The 15,116-nt window shown below is 51.5% G+C and overlaps 2 protein-coding genes and 1 non-coding gene across 11 annotated transcripts; all 3 read left to right on the top strand.

The window, feature by feature from the left end:
- Nucleotides 1-884: 884 nt before the first annotated feature.
- On the top strand, nucleotides 885-6,680 carry GPD1 (glycerol-3-phosphate dehydrogenase 1). 2 transcript variants are annotated; one of them, XM_061128060.1, is made up of 8 exons: nucleotides 885-1,171; nucleotides 1,655-1,832; nucleotides 2,622-2,762; nucleotides 3,352-3,490; nucleotides 3,730-3,842; nucleotides 4,537-4,770; nucleotides 4,992-5,098; nucleotides 6,058-6,680. In XM_061128060.1, exons 1-8 carry the CDS (start codon nucleotides 1,131-1,133, stop codon nucleotides 6,260-6,262), a joined length of 1,158 nt encoding a protein of 385 aa, XP_060984043.1. In that variant the 5' UTR covers nucleotides 885-1,130; the 3' UTR covers nucleotides 6,263-6,680. The 2 variants fall into 2 exon arrangements, with proteins under 2 accessions (XP_060984043.1, XP_060984050.1); XM_061128067.1 differs by having other exon boundaries at nucleotides 6,041-6,680.
- Nucleotides 6,681-8,533: 1,853 nt separating this feature from the next.
- On the top strand, nucleotides 8,534-12,915 carry LOC133045769 (cytochrome c oxidase assembly protein COX14). Of its 8 annotated transcripts, XM_061128128.1 has the most exons (4): nucleotides 8,706-8,863; nucleotides 9,368-9,462; nucleotides 11,477-11,528; nucleotides 12,514-12,915. In XM_061128128.1, the coding sequence occupies exon 4, from the start codon at nucleotides 12,522-12,524 to the stop codon at nucleotides 12,693-12,695; it is 174 nt and encodes a 57-aa protein (XP_060984111.1). In that variant the 5' UTR covers nucleotides 8,706-8,863; nucleotides 9,368-9,462; nucleotides 11,477-11,528; nucleotides 12,514-12,521; the 3' UTR covers nucleotides 12,696-12,915. The 8 variants fall into 8 exon arrangements, with proteins under 8 accessions (XP_060984129.1, XP_060984139.1, XP_060984096.1 ...); XM_061128146.1 differs by lacking the exons at nucleotides 8,706-8,863; nucleotides 11,477-11,528 and adding an exon at nucleotides 8,534-8,683 and having other exon boundaries at nucleotides 9,368-9,470; XM_061128113.1 differs by lacking the exons at nucleotides 8,706-8,863; nucleotides 11,477-11,528 and adding an exon at nucleotides 8,536-8,683.
- Nucleotides 12,916-14,562: 1,647 nt separating this feature from the next.
- Nucleotides 14,563-14,635, top strand: TRNAW-CCA (transfer RNA tryptophan (anticodon CCA)). The gene has a single exon. It is a non-coding gene; the product is annotated as a tRNA-Trp (tRNA).
- Nucleotides 14,636-15,116: the final 481 nt, after the last annotated feature.

Genomic DNA, 15,116 nt, shown 5'->3' with positions numbered 1-15,116 from the left:
CCGCTCTCTACATCAGCCTAGAAACCGAAGCTCCCTGCTTAAACATTGCTGTGGGCAACATAGAGCCTTGAGCTACTCAATGTGTCTTCCATTCTCCCTCCTCCCAAAAGCATACACCCCACTGAGTCTCAGTTACAGCATCTGAGACCACAAGGCTCACAGAGGTCACAGCTGCCCCATGTCCTGCCTCCCTTCCCTTTCTGGCTTCTGCAAACTAGCCACTAAACTGAAGGAGCCCCTGTCGTGTTAGCAGCTAGGAAACCCAAGAGAGAAGTGAAGGAAGCTCAGTGCCTCTCAAGGATAGTGAACACTTGGGCTGCCTGCCTTCTGTCCTCCTCAAGCCCAGAGTCTGCAAAAGACTTGTGGACCACTTTGCGTCCAACTTTAACACTTCCTACCCTCCTTTCTGGAAGGCATTCAGGTGAGGAGAGGCCCAGTGGTGGGTTCTGTTCCTCAGGCTAATGGGGTCTTAGCCTCCGGCTGCCCCCAAAGCAGCCCCTCCCCTCCCCTTCTATGGGGTCCTACCTTACATAAAAGGGCTCACACCCACCCACCTCACGCACAGCCCTGCAGTGGAGCTAGAGTGGGACCTGTGACACGTGACCCATCACTGCCAGAGGTTAAACCTGCAGCGCAGTTTTGGGGGTCCTGGGAGATCACATGGGGCAATTCCTACGTTGGAAAAGCAAGCATGCCTGTATCTGCTGCTGGGACTGAATACAGTTTATTCCAGGGCTAGGGGACAGAAGGGAGCACAGGCGACTGGTCACTTGTTCCTTATCTGGGCTTGCTCTTGGCAGACCTCAAGATGAGCCCATTGCAGGGAGGGAGGGGGGTGAGGACCTGGGCTGGAGCCAAGGGAAGAAGCTTGCCAGCACTATCAGCTGGCAAACCTAAAAGGAAAAGCGGGCCTAGTCTGTGCCCCATTCCTGTTCCCCACCTGTCTCTCTCCCCTTTTCCCCCCTTTCCCTGGCCCTGCCAGACTCTCTGTCTCCCTCGGTGCCCGCCTCCCCTCCCCTGGAGGGTGGGGCTTGGCTGCACCCACGTGTGTTGGAGTTATATGCTCCCAGCCAGCAGGGGAGCTGGGGAGAGTGGCACCCAGCTGGCGGCTCAGGCAGAGAAGCAGCACCATGACCGGCAAGAAAGTCTGCATTGTAGGCTCTGGCAACTGGTAAGCAGCTCTGTCAAGGAGTGTGTTGGGGGGCAGGGGGGCTCCCTCAAGTCTGCGGAAGTCAGGGACGGAGGCTTGGTGAGCAGGAAGTGCTCCGGCTCCCGCTGCTGTCTCTTGCCTACCCCACTAGGACAGAGGGTGCCCTGACCCCTCCTGGCCCTTGCCTCTCGGCATGGCACCTGTTCCCCACAGGAAGGGAGCCTCCAGAGTGCTCCCTGCCTGAAAAACTGCATGGGCGGAGGTGGGGCGCAGTGTTGGGAGATCAGAAAGCTGGCCCCCTTCTCCAGCAGCAGTGTCAGGGAGACTGAGTCTCCTTTCTGTTGCCTGCTCATTAGAGACACAGTGTCATAGGAGAGGGGGTGACAAGGGAGGTGGCAAGTAAATAGTCCAGTGGATACTGTGATATCCTGAGGTGGAGCACTGTCCCCTCCCCTGCCACTGTTCCTCCCTCACTCCACTTTCTGCACTCCCCCCTCCCGCCAGGGGCTCAGCCATCGCCAAGATTGTGGGTGGCAATGCAGCCCAGCTGGCACACTTTGACCCACGGGTGACCATGTGGGTGTTTGAGGAAGACATCGGGGGCAGAAAGCTGACAGAGATCATCAACACAGAGCACGAGAATGTCAAATACCTGCCAGGGCACAAGCTGCCCCCCAATGTGGTGAGCTCCAACACCCGGGGGAGAGGGAGAGGGAAGTGAGGGGGCCATTTCAAGCACCACTGGACCTGAGGAGCATCTCAGGAGGGCTCCTCCAGGCACAGGGTATCCTCGTGCACAGCTCCCAGAGCACTTCCTGGGGTTGAGGACAACCTGAATGCATACCCCTGCATCTCCACCTTGCCCCATGGGCTCCCAGGAGGAAAGGGAGGGGGAGAAGATGAGGAAGTTGGTCTCCATGACAACCAAAGGCAGGTTCTCTGGTTCCCAGACTTGGGGTTCAGGTAGTGCCTGCCTCGGGCTTTAATCCTGTTATTCATTCACTGAATGATTAGCAGACATGGAGACTGCTCCTTGGACTTAAGGTCTTTGGTCAAATCCATGTGGCTTACTCCCCACCTAGAAAGGGCGAGCAGGGAAGAGAGCAGGAAGACTGGGGCTCTCCATTCCCAGCTGGGGGCCCTAAGGAGCAGGGTGATGAAATCTTACTTGTCCTCTTCCTCCTGCCAAGCCCAGACTTCACTGTCCCACAGCCAAGGGCTAGGAGACAGCTGGGAGGAGGTTTCCAGGAGTTCTCAAGAGTCCAGGACAGCTGAAGCATAGAAGAAATGATGGCAAGGGGGAGAGAATAGAGTGTCTTGCTCCTCCAGGTTCAGCCCTTCCAGATTCAACCCCAAAACTATCCTTCCTTCTTCCCCACCAGCCTCACTCTAGTTCCTAGATCTCCATAATGGGGCTCCACAGGGGCTAGAAGAAGTCTGTCAGGCCCATGAGCACTGGTCACCCCCACAGGTGGCTGTCCCTGATGTGGTCCAGGCTGCAGCGGATGCCGACATCCTGATCTTTGTGGTGCCCCATCAGTTCATCGGCAAGATCTGTGATCAGCTCAAGGGCCACCTGAAGGCCAACACCATTGGCGTGTCTCTTATTAAGGTGCCAGAGACACCGTCCTGTGGAAGGGGGTACAGCTACCTGCTGTGGGGCTCAGGGTTGGTGAAGTGAGACACACAGAAAACCGCACAAGTAGGCCAGGAATTTTCTGAAGAGAGGAGAAGAGTTGGCTTTGGGGAGGCTTGAGAAACAGATGCCGGGGCCATTGGGAAGAGGAAGTGGTTGGGGAGTAGATAAGGTGTCAGTCTGGAGGCAGATGTCTTAGGGAACTTAGATGTATGAGGGATGCTTAGGGGATATGAGAAGCAGGCTGGTTTGAGGAGCTGGGTTTGAGGACCTGAGAAGGGCAGCTGGTTTGGAGCAGTGGCTGGGATGGAAGCTGGTTTGGAGTACTCAGGGGTGGGGTGTTCAGGGGTGTGGAGGGATACATTACCTTGGAGAAGTAGGTTGTGGGAGAATTTTCGGATGGTTTCATTTTCACAGGCTAGCCGCTCTCCTCACAGCAAGCTCTGGCTGCGCTGCTGGGGAGGGACACTTGACGAACACTGAATTTGGAAGGGGCAGGATTTCTGGGTGGGAAGCCCTCAGCTGGGGTAAAAGGCACCTGTCCTGAGCTCCATCCTGTGCCCAGGGGGTAGACGAGGGCCCCAAGGGGCTGAAGCTCATCTCTGAAGTGATTGGGGAGCACCTTGGCATCCCCATGAGCGTGCTGATGGGGGCCAACATTGCCAACGAGGTGGCTGAGGAGAAGTTCTGTGAGACAACCATCGGTGAGACCCCACCCACCCACATCCATGGTGCAACTCCAGTTATACCCGCTCCCCGTGCTCTATTCCCCGCCCACCTGGCCCTCTTCTCCCCATAAGGCAGGGGAAGGAAGAAGACCCCGGCATTAGAGATGAGAGGGGTTGGACGCCCCTACAGAAACAGTTGGAGGTCCTGATTCGGGCAGGTGTGGGAAGAAGAATCAAGAGCCCCTTCTTAAAGCCTTACCCCCTCCCCAATTTAGGTAGCAAGAACCTGGCCCACGGACAGCTCCTGAAAGAGTTGATGCAGACACCCAATTTCCGCGTCACGGTGGTGCAGGAGGTGGACACAGTAGAGATCTGTGGGGCCTTAAAGGTGAGAGGGGCACGAGGCAGTGTGGGGTGGGAAGAAGGTCCTGAAAGAAGGCCTAGCTTAGCTGCACAATGTTGCTGGGACTCCAGGTGCTCACCCCCATCCTCCCTGAGTTCAGTACACTTGGGGAGCACTGCAGAGGCAGAGCCAGGATCACTCAGGCCTGCAGGCGCTTACCTTCAGACGCTGGGCTCCCTTCTTCCTTTCCTCTGTAGCCCCTTGTGGGACACCCTATCCCTGGCTCAAAGGGCTGGTCTGGCGGGGAAGAGGAGATGCCCTGGTGGAGCACCCAGGGTAAGGGGAGATGAGATGTCCAGGACACCCAGACAGACTGATGACCAGAACTCTGGCTCCTGGACAGAGCTATGGATGGCTATCAGGGACATAAAACAGCCATGGATGGGGGGGCCAGGTAGACTAGTTTTCAGGGAAAGTCCTCAAGGATGGAGTATAGCGCAGGGCTGGGGAGCCAGGAAGCACAAGTCCAGGCTAAAAGAAGGGAGTGCAGCCAAAAGAAGGGAGTGCAGCCAGTGGGGAAACCAAGAATGGAAGGAGTTGAGGAGCCCACACATCTTCCTTCATTATGAAGGAAGTGGGCATGTCATGGCTGGTGGAAGAAGCACGAGGCAGGTGCTGAGGGTCCCAAGTGGGGCCTGCGGGAGGGATCCTTTCTCACCCATGACTCCACTCTTCAAAGAATATAGTGGCTGTGGGGGCTGGCTTCTGTGACGGCCTGGGCTTTGGCGACAACACCAAGGCGGCTGTGATCCGACTGGGACTCATGGAGATGATCGCCTTCGCCAAGCTCTTCTGCAGCGGCTCCGTGTCCTCTGCCACCTTCTTGGAGAGCTGTGGTGTTGCTGACCTCATCACTACCTGCTATGGAGGGCGGAACCGAAAGGTGGCCGAGGCCTTCGCCCGCACAGGAAAGGTGGGCCCTGGGGAGAATGGAGCAGGGAGGTTGGGCCCTGTAGGTGTTAAGGCAGAGGAACCTGGCTTGTGGCATCTCTTGAGTACAAACATTAAGATTGTTGTGAACATTCCCATCTCTTTCCTCTTAAGACCCACCTCCTGCCGGAGCCCCCGTCTCTCCATCTCACACTGACAACTCCCCTCTCCCATTTCCATTTGCCTGTCCTATTTTCTTCACAGTCCATTGAGCAGTTGGAGAAAGAGATGCTGAATGGACAGAAGCTGCAGGGGCCCCAGACAGCCCGGGAGCTGCACAGCATCCTCCAGCACAAAGGCATGGTGGATAAGTAAGTGTCTGCCCCAGCCCCACTCGTGAGGGAACCGCGGCCAGAACTGCTCTCCCCATTCATCATCTTCCTGAACCCTCCTCACTGCCCACCTTGAAGTGGGCAGAGAGGGAAAGGTTGTCTTATGTTTACAGACAGAGCCAAGAGCCTGGAGAGGGTCTGGTGGGCCCACTGTCCCCAGCTAATGCATTGTCTTTGAATTCTTTCCAGTCTAGTGCTCTTTATACCACATTGCTAGGACGCGTCACATGGCCTCCCGCTGTCCTCTGCTGTGTGGGTGGACAGGAATAAGCTTCTGTGACTGTCTGGCCTCTCTGTCCGTCACCCTCAGTCTAAGCCACTTCTTTGAGGCCACCCCTTCTGTCCCTGAATACTGTCCTGGGCGGTGAGGTGTGAAGACAAGGACAGTCTTCTTTTCAGGGAGCACAAAGACAGTGATTAGAGCAGAGCTCTGTTGATTTGAGAAAGAATCATAGAGCAAGAGAGTTCGAAGCAAGCTCAGAAGATCAGCTCACGACTGGTCAGGTAAAGCTTCTTGTAAAAGGAGCAGCCTGGGAAGAAGGAAATTGGCATTTACTGAGCACCTTCACATAACTCATAATCACTTCTTCACTACTTTGTTATACTGACTCCCTTTTACAGCTGATGATAGTGAGGCTCAGAGGGGTTAAGTGGCTTGCCCAGTTGGAACAGAAAGTTGATGCTAGGAAATCACGCAGGCAAGTTCAATATGATAGAGAGAAGGGCAATAAGAACCTGACCCTAAAACCCAGTCCTAGCCCTAAAACCCAGGGCTAGGAAATTCAAATTCTTAGCAGTTGGAAATTGAGAACCAGGGTCTGCTTGAGCTTGAAGGCGGGAGAGCAGGGAGTAGAGGGTTACGGGCTGGAGGACTGGGGGCTTGTCTGGAGGCCAAGCTGGTTCTGTCCTTCCCCATTCTAGGTTTCCTCTGTTCACAGCTGTGTACAAGGTATGCTACGAGAACCTGCCAGTGGGGGAGTTCATCCACTGCCTGCAGAATCATCCAGAACATGTGTGAGCAGGCCTGAGGCCCAGGCCAGGCAGCCTCTTTATCCCAATGGAGACAGGCAGAAGCTTGGGTTGCCTGGCCCCCAGGATCTCCGGGACTCCCCACAGAGCAGCGTCTTCTCAGCTTTTCACTGAGTGACAGGAGGCTGAGGGCCCAGGTTCCTGCCTGGAGATCCTGAAGCAGCCCACCACCTCTCGGCCATCACATCTCACCAGAAATGGAGTTGCCTAGTCCCTCTCCAAACGGGGAGCTTTCTCCCTGTCCTGTGAGAGGGGCAGAATCAGCCCCAGAGTGGCCGGCTTTGGGCCTGTGGGGGGAGGAGGGGAGGGAAAGGGAGGAAAGGCAAGGGCTTCGTGCTGCCTCACACAGACCAGAATTCTTATCCCCATGCCTCAGCTACAAGAGGGGTGAGGCAAGGGCTGCAGGGAGGGGTCTGGGCTTTTGAGCTGATGTGGGCCCCAGGGACCCCTTTGCTCTGACCTCTGCCAGGCCCCACAGGGCATCAGTGGATCTCTCAGTGTTTGTTCACAAAATACAAAGATCTCAAACAACCGCCTTCTAGCTTCTCCTAGCAACATCTGCGTCCTCAGAAACCTCTGGTCATCTCCCCTTTCCCCCTCCCCCAGGCTGCCCTGGCACCAGAGTAGCTGCCACGCTGGCATCTCTGGCCATGGGGCTTGTCATTCTCCCTCGGGACTTCCCGGTTCCTAGTTCTTTGCCAGCTCCTCCCCACCATGCGTGACCTTTCCAAGCCTCTCTCACCCTCCCTGCCAGTACCCTCTTTGGGGAGCAGGAACTTAATCTGCTGACAGAGCTACACCTTTTCATAGCAAACTCAGATCACCCTGCTCCCTGTGACCTTTGTAACTGCTCTGCCTCCCTCCTTGGGAGCTCTAGTGGGGGGAGGTGTCAGTTGGGTCCCTCCTACTGCTGTCTCCCCAAGACATCTTGGATCCTTACCTCCTCCTAAACCTTATACCCAATTCTCAGCTACCCCTAGAGCAGCCAGGGCAGCTAACCAGCACCTGTACCCGGAGGCCCAGGGGCCAGAGAGTGGGTAAGGGAGGACCCCATCTTGGTCCTGACACTCCAAGGTCAGCTCTCCTTTGTCACCTGAAGGCCTTCTCATGCGGTATTGACTTCTCCAGCACCTCAGGAGCTGGGAAACTCATGGAGGAGGAAAAACAGTCAAACCACAGTACCTCTGGGGTGAGAGGAGGAGGGAGAGGTCTGTGCTTTGCCCTGGCCTTGCTCCAGGCTGGAATGGCAGCAGGGGAATGTCCCAGGTCAGCAGCTTGAGCCCCGGCTATAAATAGAGCCCGAGGGCTCCTGTCACTACAGCAGAGGGTCTCAGCTTCCTGTGTGGCCGTGCCTGGCACACTGTGGCTCTGGCCAGCATGAAGTTAATCTTCCCTTACTTCTAGACGAACCAGGCGGGTGCTTGAGAAGAGGAGTCAGCCTCACCAATGAAGGGCAGAGCTTCCTGGGTCAGGCAGTGAAGCTGGGCCCAGGTCGGGCGCTGATTACATCCAGAAACTGCCTCTCCAGGAGGTCAAAGTTAGGACAAAACGACAGCTCCTTCCCTAGGCTGCAGCTGCGACCCTCTTGGAGAGTCAGAAACCTTTGCTTATTTTTGTTCACTCCACCATTAACTGAATCTGAGGTTTCTGAATCAGGCCTCCTTGCCTATCAAAAAATTTTTTTGCCTATCCAAAAACCGATTTGGTTTTTCCAGAAACAAGTTGGACAAGGACGCTTAACTGCACGTGGCGGTGCATGTGCAGTGGTGCATCACTACATGCGTATGTTTTCACTCATGCCACAGGAAAAAGGAAAAAAGAAATCTTTCCTCGACTGTCCCGGCCACTCCCGGCCCCTTGCTGGGGTGCCCACGCAGTCCCGCTTTCCCCAAGTGGCATCCCCCCAATCCTTTCCGGGCGCTTCTTTGGGGCTATATCACGCCCCCTGCAAGCGGGGAGGTCACACATGGGACAGAAACATTATGGAAATACGACCCTTGCGCCCACTCCATGCCTATGGCCACACCTGCTGCAGTCCTGGGCGGCCCAGGCCTCGCGGTGCGGGTCGGATTCCTACCTGAGCTGGGCTTAAGGGCCGGCGGCGGGGAAGAGGGCAGCTCCAATCTGTAGGGGGCGCACAGTCCCCTCCAGAGGGCTGACTCCGAGAGAACCTACCTAGCTACCGGAGACATCACTGCGCCACAGGCTGAGGATTGGCTGGTTTCCTCAAAGTCAGAGAGAAAGATCGCCTTTTCTCTGGTGACTGAGCATCCTAAAAGTTCTGGTTCCAGAACTTGGGTCGCCAAAGACCCTGTCTTAGAGAAGAATGACTACAACCCCCAGAAATCAACGGGCCTCTCCGAGAGGAAGACTAGTCTGAGGATGCGTAGTAAAGGCGCCTGACCCGGAAGTCGGAAGTTCAAAGGCGGCGACCAATCAGAGCTGCGACCGGCGCGGGCTCCCGCCTTCGTGTGCGGGGTTTTGCTGCGTCCGACGCGCCCGGCTCTACCCTCGTCGGGAGCCAAATTCTAGAGGGTAAGCGGGGCGAGGGGGAGGGAGAAAGGGCGGTGTTCGGCACCAATAGCGCCTCAGCGTTCAGTGTTGTTCCTGGGTCACTATCCTTACTCGTCTGGTCCCGGGTGCCGCTTCCGGCTACGCTCGGAGGTCGCGCAGGCCGGAGGCCTCGGTCGGACGGGAGGGAGCTGCAGCATCCAGGTACGCCCTGTATCAGGCCGGAGCCCGGGCCGCTGGTGTGCTGAGGCGCGCTCGCTGGGGCCGGCCTTTGCTTACCGCAGCCTCGCATGCCCTGTCTTCGGTGTCCTTGACGTTTCCCGCGTATCGTGCGTTGCTTCCAGCCCAGCATCCTCCTCGCGGCCGTAGGTTTCTGTCAGGCCTTGACTCCACCGCGCGTTTTGTCCTCCACGCTCTGACTCTAGTAACTCTGACCCTTTCTCATCTTGTAGTCCGCTGTGCCCTGAAATGCAGCTTTCCGGGGCACCCGTTCCTGTTTATCGATTAATTGGCTCCACTCCTTTGTTGCTTTCAATTCCTGGGATGGTCTCCCCCTCCCTCTTCACTGACGTAAATCCTCCCCATCCTTCTAACGACTGTTGCCCGCCCGTCTCCACCTTTCTGCTAACTTTTCTTCAGCCCTCACTTTGTGTCTGAAGTCTCAAAATGCCTCTTCTGGTCACCGCTGTCTTCTACTTTGTCTAACAGAATTTGGGATGCACAGCTTATCCCCATCAAACCATAAACTCCTTTGGGACAGAAGCCACCTTCTCTGCAGCCTTCATACGTAGCCCGAGTGAAAGGTAGATACGTGAGTAAATCTAAGCTGACGTGGATGGACCCATTTGAGGAAATGAGTTTTCCAGAGGAGAGAGATCTGAGCTTTGAGGTTCTCCCAAGTTCAGGGGGTCAGAAAAAGAAAAAAGAGCCACAATTTGAAAAGGTTTTTATAGATTACACCCCTGTGTCATTTTTCATTATGGTTCTTTTTTTTTTTCCTGAAACCAGTCTAACCCTGTAACAGACCCTTGAGCTTTATTGAGAAAGCTGATACCCCATAGATGAGAAGGTTCTCCTGCTAACCTCAAAAATTTTCATTTTCAGGGTTAATCCTTCTACTTGAACTTCTAATTTCCTCTTTCTCTGGGCCATCCTAGACCTTATTCCATCCCACCCACCTCACTCAGTTTAGCCACCAGTTTCTTCTTTTCTTCTCTGGGAGTTGGTGATGGACAGGGAAGGCTGGCGTTCTGCAGTCTGTAGGGTTGCAAAGCTTAGGACCCGACTGAGTGACTGAATTGAAATTCTTTGAAAACATTCAAATGTCCTTATCAGTAAGCAAAACAAAACTAGAATTTACTTGACCTTGTGTTACCTTCACAAGCTGCTACTGTCATTACCATTCCCTTAACCAGCAAATCACAATATCGGTTCTTATCTTTGGGGTGAAAGGGGGTTATGATCCTTCTAATCATCTGTTTCTCTCTATCCTAGAAAAATGCATAGACATGTTGGGGTTCACAGGCCTTTTTCATTCTGGCCCAGTACACCTGAAAGATAAAGCATACCTCTGTTAGTGGCAGTGACTTGATAGAGCAGTGATTTTCAACCATCGTCGTGGTTAAATGAAAGAGCATTCCACATGTTTCTGGAATTTCCTGTTTTCCTTCCCTAATTGTTTTCTTTCTTCAAACTGGTGTTCCCTAGACTTCACTCTCTTTGGTTTTATCCTCTTAATTTGGTGCCACTTGATATTTCCTTATGTATCTGTAGTCTAGCCTTTTTCCCAGGATTTGTTCCATATTTGCATATCCATGTGCCTGACAGACATCATCACGTGAATTTTGCATTAAGCATCTTAACTTGAACATGTCCAATTCATGATCTTGGCTGACGCTTCCTGCCACCAGCACCATACCCATACACACATATAGACACACCTGTTTCTTTTATCTGTTAACATTATCCCACTCCATAAAGTTTCTTCAGTTGTTCACTTGCAGATACATCAATTTTGCCCTAGCCCGTCCAGTTAATAAGCCTTGTTCTACTTCCAGAATAATCTCTGCACTGTGTTCTCCTTTTCTACCGCCCTGCTTTAGCACAGGGTCTGAAACGAGTTTTTGTTAATTTGAAAATAGAAATCTCAGGTTAGATCAGACAGAAGAGATTCTAGAAAATTTTCATCAGTAGATCTTCTATCACTTTTCTAGGCAAGATCTACCATCCTGTTTCCAGCCTTCTTCCTCCAGCTCTGAGAAGAGGTGGTCCTATAAGTGGTTAGCGTCTGGCCAGGGTAATGGGGGATAGGATGAGAAAGAATAAGTTAGGCGGAGTTTGAAGGCTGCCAAGTCTCTTTGCTGGGAGCTTATTACCTTAGTGTCCTGCTGTGTGTGTGTGTTTCTGTCTCATAGCTTGGAGGCCTTTCAGACTTCAAATAACCTGAAAACAGCCCTTTCTTATCTTGCCCCTATGCCATTTGGTTTTCTTCCTCTGACCTTATTTAATGTTACTTTCAATAGCCACTTGGAATTATGATTCAAGGAAGCTGTGCCTCAGCTCAGTCCCTCAAGGACTGGCTCAAAGGCAGTGTTCAACTCATGGGACTGACTTTGAAAAGTAATTAGACATCTTCCCCTACTCGAGATCCCCTCAACCAGCTAATTCTGAACTTCTCTCCTTTCAAATTCTTTACTTTTAAGAAACCTATTCTCACTAACTGCAGTCAGATTTTTATTCTCTCAGCAGAGTCCCAGATTGAGGAACATTTTGTTCAAGATGAGAGATTCTCATTCTAAACTTTCTCTTGTTCCCTAGCTCAGAATATCCAGGGAACACTTAAATTAGAAGTAATTTATCTCAAGCAAATGTGAGTTAACAATTTGCTGGGGCCTCAGTAAGTTTATTTTTAGCCCTTGGGATAGGTCCTTGGTTTTATGTTTGAAACTTAGAATTTAATGCTGTAGGAGGTTATGTCTAATTGAAACAATATAAACATACTATTGGCACTGTTTCAAGTATACTGTGGTTTAAACAGATGCTTGAAGACCAACCTGGGAACCTGAGCCATAAATAAGATGATTTTATGGGAAAACAAATTGCATATTGCCCAGAAGGCTCCTATTTGATCCTCCTTGAGAGAATAATATACTGCTAACATTTAATCTCTGGCTATTTCCATTAATTCCTTACTGGCCAGAAAAACTGATGTGTGCCTAAAGTAATGCACCAATTAAGAACATTTCTAGGTGGTCTATACCAGTCACTTCATTCCATAAACATGGAGGGTCAAGTGTTAGCTGTGGTGTCATTCACATGCACCTGGTTTGAGCTGTATTTCTGTACCTTCTATGCAGACTTCATTTGCCCTTTTGAATCTTAAGAGTTCCCGACAATGTATGAGTATGTGCTGTGCTTAGTCGCTTAGTTGTATCCGACTCTTTGTGACCCCATGGACTGTAACCCGTCAGGCTCCTCTGTCCGTGGGGATTCTGCAGGCAAGGATACTGGAGTGGATTGTCATGCCCTCCTCCACTGGATCTGCCCAACCCAGGGATTGAACCCAGGTCTTGAACCCAGGTCTCCCGCATTGCAGGCAGATTCTTTACCAGCTGAGCCACCAGGGAAGCCCAAGAAAACTGGAGTGAGTAGCCTGTCCCTTCTCCAGGGGATCTTCCCAACCCAGGAATTGAACTGGGGTCTCCTGCATTGCAGGTGGATTCTTTACCAGCTGAGCTACCAAACTCGGCATGTGAGTAGGAGCTATTCAGAATAGAGTGCAGCCAGATAAGCAGGGGAGGGGGCTGGGCAGATGAGGCCTTATCCTTGGGTCTAAATCCAGTCTGTCTTTATAGGGGACAACATGCCAACTGCCAAGCAACTAGCTGACATTGGCTACAAGACCTTCTCCACCTCCATGATGCTCCTCACTGTGTACGGGGGCTACCTCTGCAGTGTCCGAGCCTACCACTATTTCCAGCGGCGCAGCTCCCAGCGCCAGGCTGCAGAAGAACAGAAGACCTCAGGAGCCCTGTAGAACTGGGGGCTTTTTTCCTTGAGCAGAGAGGCCTGAGGCATGCTGTGGAAAGACTGCGTCTGCAATCATTTCTGAGTCAAGAGGACCAGGGCCTTAACTGGCTTTCGAACTCTGGAAAATGCCCATGTTTTCTCTGGTACAGCCAGTTTGGAGAGGCTATCGAATCAAAACAGGAATGGGAGGGTGAGGCACACCTATAGACATAAAATACTTCGCCATATCTGTGTCTTGGTGCTTTTGTTTACTTGAATAGGGTGTAGACCACAGAGGTGGGGCCTTGACTACCCATTTTCGAGTCACAGACTAGAGTTCCATATCTTGGGCTCTGCCTATTAAGTAGTTCTTGGAGTAGTAATCTCCTCTCATAACCTCACTGAAAAGACTGCCCCAGCACGTGTATAAATCCCCTGAGAAGACGCTGTAAAGACAAAGCTCTTTTTTGGTCAGGGGCCATTTCTGGACCACTTATTATGTCCGAGTAATGGGGTTCTCTGGTCAGCATGGCCACACATGTCAAAGGAGGCAGAGGCTCTTGTTTAGTAGCTGTATCAAAATTGCGTGAAGTAGAAGAGGGATAGTTCTTAACATGTGAAGGGCTTTGGGCAGCCTGTAGTAATGCAGTCTATCTCCTTAGGGACAGTGGGTATAAGCATCAGGGTTGATTTCTCTTCTTGCAAAGAGGATATGAAAGAACAGCATTTGAGGTAAAACCCAACTATGAAGAAAGACCATTTCATTTTGAGCTTTGAGGCTGGCTTGTTCACGTCATTCTCGGTAATTACCCAAATAACTTCTGTGGACACCTGTCCTCGCTTTTGCTCTCATGTACACACTGCTCTGACCTTTGTCTCCCTATTCCTAAACCTTTCACCTTAAAGCCCTGTTCCAGGATGTAAAAACTCGGCTTTCCTATATCTTCAGCCCCCTTCCTCTCATCCTCTCTTGACATGCTAATGCAGGACTCCACCGCCTTCTCACTTGCCTGTGCAGTAGGATCACAGTTCTCTCAGCTCCCCAGTGCCATTCCCAAACAGTCCTTTGTGTGGAGCTTTCTTATATTCTCATTTTCACTGTTTTAAAACTTGAAGACTTTAACTCTTTGGTTTCCTCCTCTTTTCTTCCCATCTGTTCCTTTTTGGCCAAATCGGCTTCCCTGTTCAGCCTGTGCCCAGCCAATCCTCTTAATAGCGCCCACGCCTCCAGCCTTACCCTCAGCCCCAGACCTTGTCCCATTAGTTACCTAATTCACCCTCTTCCTCCTCCTCAGTAGATAAGCTTGCTTAAGTGGTAGTTCCTAATTTAAAAGACTGGTTTGATTGAATGAGAGAATTCATATTAATACTCTGGTACATGACAGTAAGTGTCAGCTATTTACACCTGCTGCTGACCTCCACACCTGCATTTTCCAGGTTGACCTTTTGAGCTTCAGATACAACCAGTTGCTTGCCATATCCACTCAAATCTGTAGTCCTCTCTTACGTGACATGTCCACAACTAAGCATTCCTTCGTATCTCCAGGACCTACTCGTGTTTTTTCCCCCTTATTTTCACTATCATCTACGTCAGGAATATAGGGGTCTTATTACATTATCCCCTGTATCCTACTGCCAACCAAGTAATTGTCTTACTAATTTTTACCATTTAAACATCCATTTGGTCAGTTCTACCCTTGTCATTTCTTGCTTACACTTTTGCAGAAGACTTTTAGTTCACAGTTCCAATCTTGACCTCATCAGATTTGCTTCATTGTTATCTGATAATTAGATCTATATTGGCAACAAAGGGAGATCATGGCATTCTCCTGCTTCAGATCCCCTCTGAAGCTCAAACCATAGACATCTGGTTAAGAATCGCTGACCTAGGGACTTCCCTGGTGGTCCAGTGGCTAAGACTCCATGCTCCCAATGCAGGGGGCCCAGGTTCAATCCCTGGTCAGGGAACTAGATCCCTTATGCTGCAACTAAAGATCCCACATACTGCAATGGAGATTGAAGATCTTGCATGCCACAACTGAGACCCAGCGCAGCCAAGTGAGCTAAAGAATCCCTCACCTCTATGGTCAAGTCCAAACTCCTTACTATGGTGCATCCTCAAGTCCTTCAGATTTGACCCACCTTTACGTTCCTACCTCACCCTTTGTGTTCTAGCAACATCAACCCCCTTGTGTGGTTGCAGGCTGTTTCTTGTCTCCATGCTTGTTCATGCTTTCTCTTTAAATGGAACCTCCTCTCCATCTTACTGTATCCTTTTTACAAAAAGGTTTCTCTGACCCTTCACCCCCCCATGCTGGGCCAAATATATATAGAAGACACCACTTTTTCTCTGGGAAAAAAAAAATCTTTAAAAGTACGGATAGCTAAGACAATTTTGAAAAGAAACAAAGAAGATGGGTTGGGGCTACCAGATACCAAGACACTATAG

This window comes from Dama dama, chromosome 3 (assembly GCF_033118175.1).
Source record: "Dama dama isolate Ldn47 chromosome 3, ASM3311817v1, whole genome shotgun sequence".
In the NCBI taxonomy this organism is placed as follows: Eukaryota; Metazoa; Chordata; class Mammalia; order Artiodactyla; family Cervidae; genus Dama; species Dama dama.
This window is presented reverse-complemented; position numbering and strand designations above follow the sequence as displayed.

Excerpts from the sequence above, each read along its gene's own strand:
- GPD1 (XM_061128060.1), top strand. The coding sequence starts at position 1,131 with ATGACCGGCAAGAAAGTCTGCATTGTAGGCTCTGGCAACTG. Across the intron at positions 1,833-2,621 it reads ACAAGCTGCCCCCCAATGTG|GTGGCTGTCCCTGATGTGGT; the intron begins GTGAGCTCCAAC and ends TCACCCCCACAG. Across the intron at positions 5,099-6,057 it reads CACAAAGGCATGGTGGATAA|CTGTGTACAAGGTATGCTAC; the intron begins GTAAGTGTCTGC and ends CTCTGTTCACAG.
- LOC133045769 (XM_061128146.1), top strand. The coding sequence starts at position 12,522 with ATGCCAACTGCCAAGCAACTAGCTGACATTGGCTACAAGACCTTCTCC.